General features: G+C 42.8%; 1 protein-coding gene across 1 annotated transcript in view; it reads left to right on the forward strand.

The window, feature by feature from the left end:
• The window catches only part of PHACTR3 (phosphatase and actin regulator 3), a 168,004-nt gene extending 152,301 nt beyond the window's left edge, over positions 1–15,703 (forward strand). The window contains exons 9-13 of the mRNA XM_044299648.1: positions 7,598–7,653; positions 12,029–12,090; positions 12,587–12,727; positions 13,037–13,166; positions 15,648–15,703. Coding sequence (XP_044155583.1) covers positions 7,598–7,653; positions 12,029–12,090; positions 12,587–12,727; positions 13,037–13,166; positions 15,648–15,703 — 445 coding nt within the window. The remainder of the gene's footprint in view (positions 1–7,597; positions 7,654–12,028; positions 12,091–12,586; positions 12,728–13,036; positions 13,167–15,647) is intronic.
• The last annotated feature ends 3,884 nt before the right edge of the window (positions 15,704–19,587 follow it).

The following is a 19,587-nucleotide window of genomic DNA, read 5'->3' on the forward strand; positions in this document are numbered from 1 at the left end:
CCCCTAAAAAGCCAGGGCAGTATAAATACCCCACATGTGACCCCATTTCGGAAAGAAGACACCCCAAGGTATTCCGTGAGGGGCATATTGAGTCCATGAAAGATTGAAATTTTTGTCCTAAGTTAGCGGAAAGTGAGACTTTGTGAGAAAAAAACAAAAAAAAATCAATATCCGCTAACTTATGCAAAAAAAAAAAAAATTCTAGGAACTCGCCATGCCCCTCATTGAATACCTTGGGGTGTCTTCTTTCCAAAGTGGGGTCACATGTGGGGTATTTATACTGCCCTGGCTTTTTAGGGGCCCGAAAGTGTGAGAAGAAGTCTGGGATCCAAATGTCTAAAAATGCCCTCCTAAAAGGAATTTGGGCCCCTTTGCGCATCTAGGCTGCAAAAAAGTGTCACACATGTGGTATCGCCGTACTCAGGAGAAGTTGGGCAATGTGTTTTGGGGTGTCATTTTACATATACCCATGCTGGGTGAGAAAAATATCTTGGTCAAATGCCAACTTTGTATAAAAAAATGGGAAAAGTTGTCTTTTGCCAAGATATTTCTCTCACCCAGCATGGGTATATGTAAAATGACACCCCACAACACATTCCCCAACTTCTCCTGAGTACGGCGATACCAGATGTGTCACACTTTTTTGCTGCCAAGGTGGGCAAAGGGGCACATATTCCAAAGTGCACCTTTCAGATTTTGCAGGCCATTTTTTACACATTTTGATTGCAAGGTACTTCTCACACATTTGGGCCCCTAAATTGCCAGGGCAGTATAACTACCCCACAAGTGACCCCATTTTGGAAAGAAGACACCCCAAGGTATTCCGTGAGGGGCATGGCGAGTTCCTAGAATTTTTTATTTTTTGTCGCAAGTTAGTGGAATATGAGACTTTGTAAGGAAAAAAGATAAAAAAAAAAAAATCATCATTTTCCGCTAACTTGTGACAAAAAATAAAAAATTCTAGGAACTCGCCATGCCCCTCACGGAATACCTTGGGGTGTCTTCTTTCCAAAATGGGGTCACTTGTGGGGTAGTTATACTGCCCTGGCAATTTAGGGGCCCAAATGTGTGAGAAGTACCTTGCAATCAAAATGTGTAAAAAATGGCCTGCAAAATCTGAAAGGTGCACTTTGGAATATGTGCCCCTTTGCCCACCTTGGCAGCAAAAAAGTGTGACACATCTGGTATCGCCGTACTCAGGAGAAGTTGGGGAATGTGTTGTGGGGTGTCATTTTACATATACCCATGCTGGGTGAGAGAAATATCTTGGCAAAAGACAACTTTTCCCATTTTTTTATACAAAGTTGGCATTTGACCAAGATATTTTTCTCACCCAGCATGGGTATATGTAAAATGACACCCCAAAACACATTCCCCAACTTCTCCTGAGTACGGCGATACCAGATGTGTCACACTTTTTTGCTGCCAAGGTGGGCAAAGGGGCACATATTCCAAAGTGCACCTTTTGGATTTCACCGGTCATTTTTTACACATTTTGATTGCAAAGTACTTCTCACACATTTGGGCCCCTAAATTGCCAGGGCAGTATAACTACGCCACAAGTGACCCCATTTTGGAAAGAAGACACCCCAAGGTATTCCGTGAGGGGCATGGCAAGTTTTTAGAATTTTTTATTTTTTGTCGCAAGTTAGTGGAATATGAGACTTTGTAAGAAAAAATAAAAAAAATAAAATCATCATCATTTTCCGCTAACTTGTGACAAAAAATAAAAAGTTCTATGAACTCACTATGCCCATCAGCGAATACCTTAGGGTGTCTACTTTCCGAAATGGGGTCATTTGTGGGGGTTTTCTACTGTTTGGGCATTGTAGAACCTCAGGAATCATGACAGGTGCTCAGAAAGTCAGAGCTGTTTCAAAAAGCGGAAATTCACATTTTTGTACCATAGTTTGCAAATGCTATAACTTTTACCCAAACCATTTTTTTTTTTGCCCAAACATTTTTTTTTTATCAAAGACATGTAGAACAATAAATTTGGCGAAAAATGTATATGGATGTCGTTTTTTTTTGCAAAATTTTACAGCTGAAAGTGAAAAATGTCATTTTTTTGCAAAAAAATCGTTAAATTTCGATTAATAACAAAAAAAGTAAAGATGTCAGCGGCAATGAAATACCACCAAATGAAAGCTCTATTAGTGAGAAGAAAAGGAGGTAAAATTCATTTGGGTGGTAAGTTGCATGACCGAGCAATAAACCGCTAAAGTTGTGGAGTGCCGATTTGTAAAAAAGGGCCTGGTCACTAGGGGGGTATAAACCTGTGGTCCTTAAGTGGTTAAACAACCTAAGGTATGCCAAACGATTACCTGATTTTCCATGGTAAAATATGTACATAGTAGCTGCTCTCCATTCTGGATCATACTGTATACATGGATTCCCATTTGAGGATCCCCTTTATTAACTCCAAATTTATTAAAAGGACATTAAATGTATTTTCCGACTAACTGCCATGAAGGCCATAGGGCTCGGACAACATGGGGATCTTTGGTGTGACCAAGGATTGCAGTGTAGCAGGACAGCCACAGAAATGAGCAGGGCTGCAGTGTGACTCGCATGTTACCTGCAACCATCACCACTGAATCAGGGTGGCGGCAAACGTGCGAGTCACGCTGCGACCCCATTCATTTCTATGGGTGCCCTGCTACACCTGTGTCCTCCAAGATCGCTGTGTAGCCCTAGCCTTAAGGGGTTAAAAAGTATGTTTTCTAAATGTCTTAAGATTGCATGCAATCTGTAAAATGGGGCGGCGGGGATCCTATGCAGATGTTCCAGGTAGAAGATGTGTCTGCAGTTAGTACACAGCGCAGAGCCCCCTCCCCCAGCACTAACGCTCAGCCACAAGTGCAGTCACGACGCTTTAATCTCCTGATTTCTGCTCGGAAATAAAAAGCAGAATGGCTGCATAGCTTTGATTGTGAGGCATTACTGGATGACATGGTTAGGTCTTCACCGAATACACACTTGATATTACTTACAAGACAGCAATGGTGGAGGACAGCTTCACGGATGAAAAATACTGATTTGTCTTTCTATCTAATCTGTCTACGGTATCTACTTCATAGAGACTCCATTGAGAAGGTCAAAATGCAGCCTGTGGTGAATAAAGACATGGATCTCTTCATCACGATTGCTGGAGTGCTAACTATATTTCTATGTCCATCTATGTCTCCCTCTTTCATCTTTCTTAATCGTTCATCAGTCTATTGTGCCATCATTATCTATCTCATAATTATCTATCTGACATCTGTCACAGTATCTATACATTTCATAGTTATCTATCTCATATATTCATCTGTCTGTATATGTATTATATCTATCTCATATTATCTATCTTTCTATCTAATATTATCTATCTGTCTGTCTATCTATCTCATATTATCTATCTATCTCATATTTATCAATCTCATATCTATCTATCTATCTCAAATTATCTATCTATCTATCTATTATTTATCAATCCCATATCTATCTATCTATATTCTATCTATATATCTATCTTCTATCTATATCTATCTATCTCACATATCTCACATCCTGCTGTCATATCCATATATCTTAATATCTATATATCTAATATATATCCATGTGTATCCTCTATCACATCCGATTCCTGACTATCGGTATTTCTGGGTTAATTAAATTTACTATTTTACTTACTGTACTCCGCTGTTCTTATTGTGATCCCCAGTATTATGGCTTCCAGATTAATATGTCTGTCTTGGCATGAAAGCGTGTTAAAAACTGTAGAGGATTAGTGCAAAAATCCAGGTTGAGTAACTCAGATTTACTCCTGAGCTAAACATAATTCTATGACAGTTCTAAAGTCTGGAGTTTTTTGTCAGCTGATTTTATTAAAAAAGATCAGTTTTATAACTCCTTCCCATTCACTTCCTTGTAAAAACAGGGAGTCTGTCAGGAAAACTGCCAACAGCACTATGTAGGGGCTGAGAAGAGCAGGACAAACATACTTTTTCTAGATATTTTCTCATCAGGAGTAGTGTGAGTTTGAAGTTTTATTCTGCCAAAGGCGTCAAGTGCTTTCTGCGTTGAACTGCTTCACAGCCTCTTGCCTCTGCGGAGTGACCAGCAGATCTCTATAGCTGTCAGAGGAGAGGGGTTGTGAAGCAGCTGAATGCAGGGAGCAGTTCACAGTGAAGCTGCCTGGGCACTTGAGTGAGCAGCATTTGGAAGAATAAAACTTCATATCCTCAGTACTCCTGATAAGAACGTCTCTACAAAAGGTAAGTTTGTACTGCTCTCCCCAGTCTTTACTTAGTGCTGTCAACAGTTTAGCATGGTCAAAACTGCTGACAGGCTCCCTTTAAACTTGCACAAGTCAGTGGCAAACTGACATTTTCCCCTCGGATTTTCCTCAGTTTGTATCAGGGTTTCTGCAAATGTGTTTTTTTTTTTTTTTTTACAATGCTGTTTACATGCTTGGTAATGAGCCTGAAAAAACCTGAAGAATACAAAGAGCCTCCTAGAAAACTGACTATTTTTCAGTGTGCATCAGTATTTATCTCTGACCCACTAACTTGAACTAGGCACGTCCTGTGTGAAACACATAAAAGAGAACATGCTACGTTCTGTTAACACGGTGATCTTACATGCGAATAAACGTTCATTGGCATAAACTCATTGGGGGGAATTCATCACGCCCTGCCCTCCAGAATTCTGGCTTCAAACATTTTTTGGGTCCCTTGCGCATAAATTTTAAAATTACTTCTTACATTTTTACACTACTCGCTCCAATAATGGGTGGAAAATGGCCATGCTTAGCTACAGTATGTCAGTGTTTCACTCCTGTTTTGTCACTGAGAATTTTTAAAATGTTGCAAAGAAAGTTGAAAACTGGAGTAGGAAAACTGGAGTAGCATTTCTAGACAGAGCTTTTAGGTCCTTTTGACTCAAACGAGTTTTCCTCGCGGGTGCAATGCATGAAGTGAACGCATAGCACCCACACTGAATCCTGACCCATGCATTTTTTTATGCATCAGTTCTGCGTTGCGTGAGAATCGCAACATGTTCTTTGGGCCTCATGCACACAAATGTATTTTAATTTAATGTTTTTTTTTGCGGATAGGATGCGGACCTATTCATTTCAATGGTCCGCAAAAAATGCGGACAGCACACCGTGTGCTATGCGCATCCGTATGTCCGTTCCGTAGCCCCGCAAAAAAAAATAGAACATGTCCTATTGTCCATTTTAGACATTGTTACAATGGATCCGCAAAAAAAAAAACGGATGGCATACGGATGTCATCTGCTTTCTGCAATTTGCAGAATGCAAAACACATACGGTCGTGTGCATGTAGCCTTAGGGCTCGTTCACACGACCGTTGGTGTCCTGTTCCTGTATTGTGGACCGCATTTGTGGAACAGGACACCAACCGTTCCGTTGTCATTCCGCATCACGGATGCGGACCCTTTCAGTGGGTCCGCAAATCTGGAGATGCGGAACGGAAGCACGGAACAGAACACTACGGAAGCACTACGAAGTGCTTTCTGGGGTTTCGTTCCATGCCTCCGCACCGCAAAAAGATAGAACATGCTCTATCTTTTTTGCGGAACGGAAGGATCACAAACCCATTCAAGTAAATGGGTCTGTGATCGTCATGCGCCTGCCCCACGGAAGGTGACCGTGCATTGCGGACCACAATTTGCGGTTCACAGCACAGGCACGGGACACCAACGGTCGTGTGAACGAAATCTTATTCTGCGTTTTTTACGCAGCCCTGGCCCCTTAGAAATGAATGGGGTTTCAGTGAAAAACGCATTACATCCGGATGCACTCTGGTTGCAATGTGTTTTTCACTGATGGTTGCCAGGAGATGTTGTTTGCAAATATTCAGGTTTTTTTTCACGTGTGTGAAAAACGCATCAAAACAGTTTGCACCCACCTGGAAAAATCTTAAACACTGAATGCAATTGCTGACCAAACTAATTGAACTTGCTTGCGAAATGGTGCGAGTTTTACTGAACGAATTTTGAGCCAATCCGTAACTACTTTTTTGCGGTGCAGAGGCATGGACAGAAACTCCATGAAAGCACTCCGTAGTTCTTGCGTGAGGTTCCATGCCTCCGTTCCGCACCGGGAGTGAATGGGTTCGCATCCGTGATGCGGGGTACACACGAATATTGCTGACCCGCTGTTTGTGGGCCGCAATACGGGCACAGCCGTGTGCATGAGCCCTAAAGAAGGTTTTAAAGTGGGTGAGTGTCGCATTTTTCCTTGTGGATTCTTGTGCGGAAAAACCATGGCCTAATACATAGGGTGGCCAGAGGTCCGGTTTTAGACCAGACAGTCGGACTTTCTGAGCCCCTGTCCTCTGTCCGGCGCCGGGCCTAGACGGATACAGGGATGTCTTTTTTAACAGCTCACACTCAGAAAGCAGCAATGGGCTGCCTCAGCATGATCTGCAGGGCGAAAGTAACCCTCACACCTGACTTGAAGTTCCTTCTGTATTTCTTGATTTAAATCTCCGTCGGCAGGGGGTGAGGGAGGGAGTCTAACGGGGTTGGAGGCGTGGCTTAGCAGAGCAGCGTGCCAGTTCTTTGTGCGGTTCTTTTTTCTTTTGCGGTTACAAAAGTGATCTACTATGAGATTCTGACAAAATTTTCACTCCAAATCTGAAGGTAGCACTGGAAGGCGTATGGCTCAAAAAGTCGCAAAATGTTGACCCCAAAAAGTCAGGGCTTGATAAATGCATGCAGGGCTTGATAAATCCACCGACCCCTCCTTCCCCAGTGACTTTTTGAAAAGTCACAAAATTACTCTAGTATGGAATTGTACAAAGACTGGAGTAACATCTCTAGACAAAAGTGGTATGCTTAAAAATGCGTCAAATGTACACAAAACATGTATGCCATTTAATAAATGTGGTGTTAATATTGTCAATGCAGACTAAAAACAAGACTGACTTCAAAAATTCCCCCCCATGATAAATTCTCCCCCACCCCAAGGTGTTCAGCGGGGAGATTTCATTTCCCTGACACAATAGCATCTCCGTAGACTTTCTTTTCACCGAGCAGAGACACTATTTTGGTAGCCAGGACAAGGAGCCAGCAGCAGTGATCTCACCCTTCTGGACCCCATCACTATGATTTAGATCGTGCATGGACTTAGCTGTTGCTAAGGATTTTTTTTTATTAACCACCAAGATAAATAGAACAGTATACTGGAAAGTCACAATACTTGGGAACGATGTGAAGAAGACGCTTTGTGCTTGGTCTTGTGTGATAGTGGATGTACAGTACAGAGATGGGAGGGGGAGGAATAGTAGGGGAAAGCCTCATTAATTATGTGCAGATATACCGGATTGGCCAGGCGGTACAGGTGGGAGTAAGCATGGAGCTGTATAGAAGACTGCCAGTGTGTCTGTGCTGGGAACACCACACACGCCGCAGCTTCAGTACAAGGGGACTCCAAAAGAGAATCTCTGCTCCTAACGATCACTGTCAGCTCCCGGCTCCATCACAGGATCTAGCTGTACAGCAGAATTACAACAGCTATCCTCGTGTCTGAGACTCTTACATCAACAAACATGGTTCAAAATGTGATTCTGGTGTTTTTCCGCAGGCGACTGAGCCAAAGACCAGCTGTAGAAGAACTGGAGAGAAGGAATATACTGAAGCGTAAGTTCAACATTATATTTCTGTGTTACTGAAAACTGTTTTTATGAGATTTTAGTGTGTGTATATAATATATATATTAGATGTTTACTAAAGGGTCTTCAAGGGCTGGTATGGGGACGGGGGGACCTATGGTCCTGTGTAAGTACCAGCTGTAAGTGTTTTGGTGTCAGAAGTTAGGAACCTGTCAACTGTGTTTAAGATGGATCATGCCTGTTAGATTTCCCTATGTTCCCGCCATCTTGAAAACAAATCATGCTAACTGGCGGTTCCTGACGTTTGACTCCTCCTGTTGTTTGCCTGATGTCCACTACTTTGGTGCAAACCAGCTCAAAACTCTATGAGATGAGTAGGATGGGGTCATATCCATCATCGTACAGGGTACAATTTCTGATATTCCAAGAGAAAAGGCCAGATGACAATGTGCCTTATCCCCCTACTTCTGCCCTAGATGTGGCCTGAATTTAACTGCTTCAATACCAGAATCATTGTATGCATCTGTTAGAAGGAGGCTGTGTTGTGACAAATTTCCCCAGGCATGAGCTCAGGTATCAAAATGAACTGAAGCTTTGATTTTAATACAGGGGTCATGAGGCTTGTATATGGCATAAGAACAACATTGCTTCTAGTTATATCCTGTGCTCGTGAATGGACACCTGGGACTGGCCTATACACATGAAACGTAACACTAGTCCTGTAGGAACAGATACAAAATCCGGTGTAATCTTTACACGTTCCTTAGAGAAAATGAGCAGTCATTAGGTCATGCTGCCTCAGTCGTGCTGTATAATCCTTCCCCTGGATCCAGTCTTTGCAAACTCACATCTACATCAAACAGCTTGTAATTCCAGCACTGTCTTATCCAATCTTAGAGTTTTTAGGTCCTTTTGACTCAAGCGAGTTTTCCTCGCGGGTGCAATGCATGAAGTGAACGCATAGCACCCACACTGAATCCTGACCCATGCATTCTTAGAGTTACCAACAGTGTCTACTTTCACACTGGCGTTTGGTGCGGATCCGTCATGGATCTGCACAGACGGAACAGTTCAGATAATACAACTGTCTGCATCCGTTCAGAACGGATCAGTTTGTATTATCTTTAAGGTAGCCAAGACGGATCCGTCTTGAACAGCATTGAAAGTCAATAGAGGACGGATCCGTTTTCTATTGTGCCATTTTCTATTGTGCCATGTGATTTTGTCATAGAAAACTGATCCGTCCCCATTGACTTACATTGTGTGTCAGAACGGATCCATTTGGCTCGTCAGACAGACACCAAAAAGTTGCAAGCAGGGTTTTGGTGTACGCCACCCCAGAGCGGAATGGAGATGGATCGGAGGCAAACTGATACATTCTGAGTGGATCCTTTTCCATTTAGAATGCATTAGGGCAAAACTGCTCCATTTTGGACCGCTTGTGAGAACGGATCTCGCAAACGGAAAGCCAAAACGCCAGTGTGAAAGTAGCCTGATATTAACGCCTTCACTAAGAGACATGCTATAGATATTATTTTAAAAAAATGTCAGATTCTCATATTGAGACTAAGCTTCTATTTATGGTAAAACAAGCAAAAATAAAAAATAGAGGTGTTCCTTTCCATTACACACCTTATTAAAATTGTACATACCTTGTTAAAAAATCTAAACAGGGTAGCCTTATTCCACTACATACCTTATTAAAATATCTAAATAGGGTAGTGTCAGTCTACTACATACCTTATTAAAAAAACAAAATAGGGTAGCCTTGTTCCACTACATACCTTACTAAAAATTCTAAATACGTTAGCCTCATTCCAGTACATACCTTATTAAAAATCAAAATAGGGTAGGCTCAGTCTACTACATACCTTGTAAAAAAATCAAAATAGGGCTGTTTCCTTCCACTACATATCTTATTTTGGTAAGAAATGATACTCGTGGGATAAGCTAGGAGAACCCCTCTGATGGTTGCACATGTAATGCTTATGGACCCACCACAGCCACAATCGTGATAAGTATGTCCTTGCTCTGGTACTCATTCATTCTGGAATCCTGATATTGTGCAGTGTATTCCTGGAATGAATACAGTACGCACCATAATACAAACAGCTGTTCTCACACACAGGTACCAGTAGTGTCGAGGACAGGAGTAATTCCCCACGCAGTGGATGGTAACACACGCCTACATAGAAACGCAGAATAGACACAGAACAAACCTCTCACGTCTAAATATATAAGGCCGGCAAGACTGCTGTCCCCCTTAAAATATAGCATTGCAATCAGGAGGCAGGGGCTGAGAAATTAAAAGGTACTAAGGTGCAGTGCGTGGAGAAGAAAGGGGATGTTACAGGTGCACAGAGCCCAATGCATACAGTATGTAAGCTGTGAAATACCCCTTTGGACGTGGCCATCCCACCTACAAGAGAGGATAATGGGATTACAAGGCTTCCTACGTGCAGAATAAGTGGCAGCTTTTAGGGGTTTCCCTTTGCTCAGTTCCTAAAAATAGCATCCTGTGATTTTTCTGGGGCTAGTCCGTGTAACAGTGAGCTGGATCTTTATTTAGCTGGCAGCTCTATAAATAGACCTGGGTTTACTATGATCCTCTGGCAGATCACACATCCCACCCACCAGCACTGCAGCAAGAGCTATTTATAGCTGCTGTGCAGAGGCGTAGTGAGGAGTAAGGCTTCTTGCACACAAATGTTTTTTTTTTTCCTTTTACGTTCCGTACACGGACCGTATACAGAACCATTTTTTTTCAATGGATCCACAAAAAAACGGAAGGTACTCCGTATGTCTTACTTTTCCGTATTTCCATTCAAAGATAGAACATGTCCTATTATTGTCCGCATAATGGACAAGGATAGTACTGTTCTATCAGGAGCACACGGACGTCATCTGTATTTTTTGCGGATCCGTTTTTTGTGGAACGCAAAATACAAAAAAAAAGCTATACGGTCATGTGCAATAGGCCTTATAGGAAGGAGCGTGTCTCCTTGCTGCAAAACCAGTCCTCGGTTCACATAAAGGCCAGCCATTGGCAGACATGGACAAGCCTGCCCCTCTACTTCACTTCTAATATAATGTATAGCCATGACAAGTGTCGCCTCTGCTTCTATTGTGGCGCTGTCGTATTTATATCAGAAGCAGCAATTTTAGTAAATAGGAATATATGACATTTTGCGTTTCCATACTTAGGTTTTAGACCACGATGGGTGGCTGGAATAATTTTACATGAGAACATTGCATAGAAGAGAATCACTAATGAAAAAAAAGCCACGTGTGTCAATGTGTTTTTGGTGTGATAGTGGTGCAATAGAATATGCTCAGCTTAGAAAAGCGGTCGCGCTCCTCTAAGCTATAGGACAGACCATATTCACACTTGTCATTATTTGTAAGCCAAAACCAGAAAAGTATCATGGACACATCTTTGCTTATTCTGTGCTTTGTACCAATTCATAGTTTTGGTTTACAAATACGGATGCGTAAGGGTGCCTTTACACATGGCAGATTGTGATTTTCAGTCACGCAAAAAACTGCTGTATGAAGGCACCCTAAGGCCACCTGCACGTCAACCCAAGTAAGGTCCGCACAAATTTTTACGTGCGTTTCTGAAGCCTATCCGCACCAAAATTCGTAAAATTTCGAATTGCGTATTAGATGCGGTTTTGCTGCAGATTTCACCCTTCATTAAAAATTGTGAAATCCACAGCTAAAACTGCAAACATAATTGACGTGATGTGGATTCGTAAATCCGCACTGCGGGTCAACTTCTACATAAAGTGTGCATGAGATTAGTGTAGTTTCATATGCTTTGCTGGTACTGTAATATGCTGTGGGGTTTTTTCCACGTGGAAATCCGCGCTGGAAAAAAAAATGAACATATTCCACAACGTGTGCAGGTGACCTAATACTCATCAAATATTGCCATGTGAGAGTGTCCGTAGACTAGAATTCCGATGGGGAAAAAAAAATCCCAGAAAAAAAGTCATATTATTTTGCTTAGGAAATGAAAAAAAAAAATCAATTGCAATGACACCGCCCCACCCCCCAAAAAAGAGAAAACTTTGTATGTATTGTGCATTATAATGTACTATAGACTTTAATGTGACACCTAGTGGCATAAAAGGGCTTAAAAAAAATATAGCAACTGCTAAAGAAAAAACTGGGTGTGAAAACACTCTACAGGGGCGAACGCTTCAATCAGAAGCATACAGCAGAGGTCCACAGGAGTCTATGGGTCCCCTCTTCCAGTTCTATACAACCCAGTCGGGCAGATTCTCCAGTACGCTAAGCTCTTGCACACGGGCTATTAGTTTCCTATGTTTCAGGAAGGTCATGCTTCTTGTTGGGGATGATCACAAGAGAACTTACCATGTATCTCCTTCCCTTCACAGAAAGAAACGATCAGATAGAACAAGAAGAAAGAAGAGAAATCAAACAAAGGTTAACCAGAAAGGTAAGTGTTTCCTTATTATGGCTACTCAGAGCCAGGATTAATGATGGCCACAGTCTTTAATGCTGCGATACAATAAAGTGAAGCTGCCCATGTTGGCCTTCACTTTATTAAATGCATGGCACAAGTGCTGATTCTGACTCCTCTCTAAGCTGGTATTTAATTGGCAGCTAGACTAGCTTGATAGTGTTTACAGTGAAACCAGATTAGTGGAGGATTAAATCGAAGCCAAAGCGGCTACTCCATGATGCCGGCCATTCCATACGGTATGATACGGTCTATAGTGCCGTGTTGCTCACAGGCGTATGGCTGCGCTCTCTTTATGCTGCCCAATTTTTGCAGTGCACAGTAAAAATATAACCTACGGCTTGGGCACAGTGTACCAATACATTTTTTGACACAGATCTACAAAAAAAAAAAAAGTTGAGTCTAATGTAGAAGTACATTGTCATGCCACTAATACGCCACTAATCTCTGCCCTTTTTTTCTCCCCTTCTAGCTCAATCAGCGTCCGACAGTAGATGAACTGAGAGAGAGAAAAATTCTGATACGATTTAGTGACTATGTGGAGGTGGCAAAAGCTCAGGATTATGATAGGCGAGCAGACAAGCCCTGGACGAGATTATCTGCAGCAGACAAGGTACTTGGCATGTGATGTCTGGTGGGTTACACACTCCGGGCAGATGATTTAGCAGGCATATTAAAGGCTGTCGGACTAAGCGCAGTATACGATTAAGGAGCTTTTTTTTTTGCCAACCTCATGCAATCAATTGTGTAACACAAAATGAATAGCCAGTCTATCAACCTTTCAGCACTTGGCAGGGTTAGCTTGCTTACGCCTGCAGTAGACACGGATGTGCTGTAATCTATAAAGCCTGATTCGTTACTTTGCTATTCTTTAATCTGTTAGATATTTCACTTTCTCATCATTCCTGTGTTATATTTGCAGGCTGCCATTCGAAAAGAACTTAATGAATATAAAAGCAATGAGATGGAAGTGCACGTCTCAAGCAAACACTTGACCAGGTATGTGTGCAGAATATACAGTTGTCCAAGGGTGGAGCTGGAAATGTGTGCCTGTATGTGAACTTAAGATGTGATCAGGCCACAAGCCAGATTGCCTACCTCCGAGTGCCGATATAACAGCTCTAGTTCATTAAAGGGTGGTCTCACTTCAGCAAGTAGCATTCATCATGTAATGAAAGTTAATACGAAGCACTTACTAATGTATTGTGATTTTGCTGGCTGGATTCATTTTTTCAGCCCTTTATACGCTGCTCGTTTCCATGGTTACGACCGCCCTGCAATCCAGCAGCAGTGGCCGTGCTTGCACACTATAGGAAAAAGTGCCGGCCTATGCGTTCTCCTGCGGTCCTGGCCACTAGAGAGGCCGCTGCCTTTTCCTATAGTGTATGGCCACCGCTGCTGGACTGCAGGGTGGTCATAACCCCTGGATACAAGCAGTGTATAATGTGATGGGAAAATGAATGAGGCAATATGGATAAAGCCCATTTGCTGAAGTGAGACAACCCCTTTAACGCTAAGCTGTTGCATGTAAGGCCTTCTGCATATGACTGTATCCGTTTTTTCCAGACCGCAGTTACTGGCCCTGTGTAGCCCGGACTTTTTTAGGCCCCCACTTTTGAAATGCCTATTTTCGGCCTTAAAACAAACAAGAATAGGACATGTTCAATCAGTTACAGCATGGCTGCATGGATGCAGACAGCAAACGGAAGGCATCAGCATTTTTTATAGCCCCACAGAAATGAATGGGTCCACCTGCTATCCACAAAAAATGCAGATCGGAAACAGACCAAAAATAGTTGTGTGCATGAAGACTAAAAAGCAGCTGTTTTACCGATCTGCCAGTGCCCATTAGCGCTTCTGTGCTATACAGAAGTGGGCACAGGGAAGATCCAGCAAGACAGTTCTAATTCCCACAGCCCATAGTTAGACTTAGGGCTCATGCACACAAACGTATTTTCTTTCGGCTCTTTCTTTCCATTCAAGTGAATGGGTCTGCGATTCCCCATGTGCCTGCCCCACGGACGGTGCAATTTGCGGTCCACAGCACGGGCACAGGCTTCACACGTTCGTGCCCTTAGACTGTACCAAAGGAACGACCTAAGGATTCATTCAGATGAGCGATTTTCACGTCCATGTGAAGTCCGAGTTTTTAACAGACACTGACACATTAAAGTCACTGGGCTCAGTCATAGGTCCCATTTTCTTCACAGTCCATTCAGAGAAAACCACAGCATGCACTATTCTGGTCCAATTTCACTCTAAGGCCTCTTTCACACTACCGTTTTTTTTTTCCGTTTTGCGGTCCGTTTTTTGCGTTCCGTATACGGTACCATTCATTTCAATGGTTCCGCAAAAAAACGGAATGTGTTCCGTATGCATTCCGTTTCCGTATTTCCATTCCGTTGAAAGATAGAACATGTCCTATATTTGGCCACAAATCACGGTCCGTGGCTCCATTCAAGTCAATGGATCCGCAAAAAAAACGGAACACATACGGAAATGCATCCGTATGTCTTCCGTATCCGTTCCGTTTTTTGCGGAACCATCTATTGAAAATGTTATGCCCAGCCCAATTTTTTCAATGTAATTACTGTATACTGTATATGCCATACGGAAAAACGGAACGGAACAACGGAACGGAAACGGAACCACAACGGAAGCAAAAAAACGGAACAACGGATCCGTGAAAAACGGACCGCAAAACACTGAAATGGACATACTGTAGTGTGAAAGAGGCCTAAACTTGACTATTCACACTGGACCCATGAATGTACAGCACATGGATTCCATCCTTGTGCGGTCCATTTTATAAAAAAACGGAAATGCTTGGTGGGTATTCTCTTGATGGATATACTGATGGATATGGTTGGGTTATATAAAGTCCAAGGGCCAGATTTATCATTAGCTCAAGTCAGAATAATGGAGTGAAAAAGCCGCAAATTTTTGCGCAATTACTAAAACTGCGCAAACATTTGTGACTTTTTTCTGCTCTGCACTATGCTCGCCAGTTTTCTGAAAGTGGGCGTGTTTTCTTATGTAAATTAATCTTTAGACAGATTTACTATTGAGACTATTTAAAAAGTCGCAAAAAATTGCTCAATTTCACTCCAGTGAGGACCATGCTTATCTTATGAGACTTTTTAATAGAACATGCGACTTTTTCGTAAAGGCGTGCGACTTTTTCGTAAAGATGTGCAACTTTTGTAAAGCTGCTTACTGACGGATAAACTGCTACCGTCAAACCACATTTATTACAGTCTTAAAGGGCCGATCATAAATCTGAGTTGGCTAAAACTGACTTTAGCCATATGTGAAAGTGGAGTGAGCTGTCAGAGTCATGACAAATCTGGCCCCAAATGCTTTATATATATTAAAAAAAACGGATTCAATGTGGATGGAATTTTTTTTACATCACTCGAATAAGCCCAGATGATAATGCTCTGCTATACTGAATATACAAGTTACATATGTTACCAGTTATGTATAAGTACTATGCTTGTTTGAGATATTAACTTTGGCTTTTTCTTCCCCAGGTATCACAGACCGTAAACACTTTCATGCTGGAAGTATGGTATTACTTTGCAGTTAACCACTGAACATGTTCCACGAGGAGCAATGGCGTTCAGTTGTGAAGTTGGGCGCTTGCCGCTCTGCTATTTACGCGGAGAGCGGTTGTGGGCGATATGCAGGGATTGTCTGCTACCCTTCCCAACGCTGGATGGAATCGCAATGAGTTCACCGCACATATCTGGGGACTGATCAGCCCCTAATGTGGAGAGAATCTAGCTCAAGGATACACACGCAAAACACAGAGGGCGTCGCTGAAAGACACTGGAAGGACACTTGTATGAAGCTGTATATTGCAGCGAGACGCTGTGCATGGCGACATCATCATAGACATGCGGCCAGCGCATCTTTCAGTATTACATTGACATGTCAGCCTGATCACACTTTCTTTGTAAAGTTCATGCCTCGACAAAATATTTTCATGTTTTCTATTTTGTTTCCTATTTTTAAAATGTTACATTTTCCTGGTTACGTTCATCTTATTAAAAAAAGAACAATTGCTGAACATGCTGATCTGAGTCTTGGTTTATACAGTTCTGGACAATATAAGATATAGGACATACGGTAACTGGGCAATAAATCTGATGTCATGTGTACTGTAGATAGGCGGAGAGTACAAGGAATGTTCATCCAAAAAAGCCTTTGAGGGGATTGAACTAGTGAAGTCAAACTGGCGGGGGTAGGGGGAGATGCTGTGGCGAAGATAGATCGCAAAGAAGTAAAGTGGATCTACGAATTAGATACGATCCAGCCCCAGGGATTAAACGTGGAATTCGATTTAAAACCTTGCCTGATAGAGCAGTACATGGAGGATAAGATCCCTTGCTCTGTAAGTTATAATATGGACAACAATAGATTTGGATTGGTCCACCTGAACTATGATTGGTGGATACAAACCACGTAGTGATCAACTTGAGTGGCTGATTACGTGGTGGAGCAACTTTATGAATGGAAGTTTAGTGGCCGAAAAGGAAAATAGCGGCGGGGAGTATGAAAATGAGAGAATATATTTTAATTCTGGTTGTAGTTTATTTTATACAGTGGTTTTATGGTTAATACTGGCAATGTAAAAATAGTGCTTTGGGAGAAAGGGGGGGTAACTGGGTGGATACTTAAACACTTGTGCGGATGATTAAGATATATGCCCCTGACGAAGCTTGGAGTGAAACCCGGGTCGGCCGTGCACAAGATTGCTGTGTTTTATTCTGTCAGATTTGCCCGCATTTCTACTGACGTTTAATTATCTATGGGAAGAAGAGAGCTAGAGGAGTTTGTAATGATGGCCTTCATCTGATGTGCTTACATATCCTCGTGTGCTTGTGAGTATAATATCAGGAGTACATGGGGTTAATGACAGCAGTACTTCACTATTGGTGCGGTTTTTGATACTCCACAGGAACGAGAAGAGAGGGAAGTTGTCTGTGGAAACCAACATTTTACCTGTATATGCAGAAGTGGATGGTTCCGATTTGGATCGGTTATCCTGAAATGTGTTAATAAGCGCACGGTCCTACAAGACGCATAGTACAAGGATTAATGTTCCTGTTAATGGAATTGGTTGACACTCCCAGGTTTAACTAGCGCTGGGTGCGTTAGGTCCTGACACATGCAAGATGTGACAGTGGGCACCGGAGAAAGCCTGCTGTTGGTGAAATGATGCTGTGGCACTATTGATCAGGCTTCACCAGCCGTCTACCATGATCATATGAGAGCATCATGTCGGATATAGCAGTCCAGCAGAGAAGTACTGACGGCCTGACTCTCTGCCAGGCGGGACTAAGACCTTGGTGCTGATGCTGCTGTACGCTTAGCTCCGCCTCCAAATGCTCATGCCCACCCTGCACTACAGAGAAGAGCCTGGGGGGAGTCCACAGTGGACTAAGTCTTGAGTCTGTAAAGAAGAATCCATTCCCAGGGCCAGTCTGCCTCCTGTTCTGCCGGCAACTGCTGCCCTGAAGTGACTGCTCCACACTACCTATGCTCAAGGCTGGTTTGACTGTCTGCCTGACCCAGCATGCTTCACTGACTCAGGCTCAGCCTGCCTTATTTGCTGCCCCAGCATCCAGCCTGCTTTACTGACTCAGGCTCAGCCTGCCTTATTTGCTGCCCCAGCATCCAGCCTGCTTCACTGACTCAGGCTCAGCCTGCCTTATTTGCTTTCCAGCACCCAGCCTGCTTCACTGACTCAGGCTCAGCCTGCCTGATTTGCTGCCCTAGCACCCAGCCTGCTTCACTGACTCAGGCTCAGCCTGCCTGATTTGCTGCCCTAGCACCCAGCCTGCTTCACTGACTCAGGCTCACCCTGCCTTATTTTCTGCCCAAGCACCCAGCCTGTTTAACTGACTCAGGCTCAGTCTGCTTGCCTTATTTGCTGCCCCAGCACCCAGCCTGCTTCACTGACTCAGGCTCAGCCTGCATGCTTTATTTGCTGCCCCAGCACCCAGCCTGCTTCACTGACTCAGGCTCAGCCTGCCTGCGTTATTTGCTGCCCCAGCACCCAGCCTGCTTCACTGACTCAGGCTCAGCCTGCATGCCTTATTTGCTGCCCCAGCACCCAGCCTGCTTCACTGACTCAGGCTCAGCCTGCATGCCTTATTTGCTGCCCCAGCACCCAGCCTGCTTCACTGACTCAGGCTCAGCCTGCCTGCCTTATTTGCTGCCCCAGCACCCAGCCTGCTTCACTGACTCAGGCTCAGCCTGTATAACGTATCTGTGTTAGGCAGGGTGCACACTGCTTCTTAGCCCTCTGCAGGGCTTTCTGTCTGGTGGATATGTCTGAATACCTGAGAACTGTATTCAATGTATATATTCAGGCGGTACTTTGGACTCCAATGGACCTGTTTTCTGTTTGTTTCCGGATGTTTTGCTGGACAGAACAGAGCAGTGTACCAAACTATTATGTATGGCAAATAAATTTGGAAAAGAAAAGAAAACAAGTTAATCCAAAGATGAAATCTTTAACCCCTTAATAAACAGGCCTCAAAGTGCCTTAATGATCAGCACATTTTTTTTCATTTTCACCCCTCTGCAATTCAGCAGTCATTTTATTTTTCACTGACATGGATGTATGAGGCCTTGTTTTATTCGAGAGAAAAGTTATTTTTGGGCTGTTCAGAGGCAAATACAAATTATGGTGTAATTTATAAAAGAAAAATGTCATACATAATCTATTAGCATATTCCTGCAGCTCTGTGTCAGTTTGATGACACTAGTGTGCCCTAACTAATTTGTACTGCACTATGGCACTGTTGACCTAATCTACTTGTGCTGGCCCTGCCTACTTGTGTTGTCCCTATCCCCTTCTTTCAACTTGGACCCGCCTATAACATTGGGCCACTTAAAAAAAAAAAATCCAGGGCGACTTTAAGTCCTCCCCAACTGGAAATATACCCAATAGATTTAAAGCCTCCTGCAGAAAAAAAAATTCTGCGTTTTGAAAAGCTTGTATAAAACACCATCAGTTTTGGTGCTTAGTGCATGCTGTGTTTTTAAATCAATGCCGCAAACCAAAATGCTGCAAAATGCTATGTGAATCAAGCCTGAAGAAGGAACATCAGGGCCACCAGAGAAGTTCTGGTAATTACATTGGCTGAATAAAAACAAATGATCTGACTGTATTCAATTCCTTCTTTATATAAAAATTCTGAGCGAAGTTTACTACCATAAAGTGTCTGCCCTCATCTCTTTGCCATATAGGCAGAAACTCCTCTATCAAATGGCTTGTCCCCCTTTTCAAATACTGTATGTATAAACCTAATAGAATGGACAACAGTACAAACCATACTAGCTCAAAAGCCTTGAGACTGGATCCTAATATTCTTACTGCTTATCTCATTGAGATGATCCTGTAAAATACCTTCCCCTCTCCATTATGACAGGTAAGTGCTTGGCAGCAACGTGAAAGCA

This window comes from Bufo gargarizans, chromosome 6, assembly GCF_014858855.1.
Source record: "Bufo gargarizans isolate SCDJY-AF-19 chromosome 6, ASM1485885v1, whole genome shotgun sequence".
Lineage (NCBI taxonomy): Eukaryota > Metazoa > Chordata > Amphibia > Anura > Bufonidae > Bufo > Bufo gargarizans.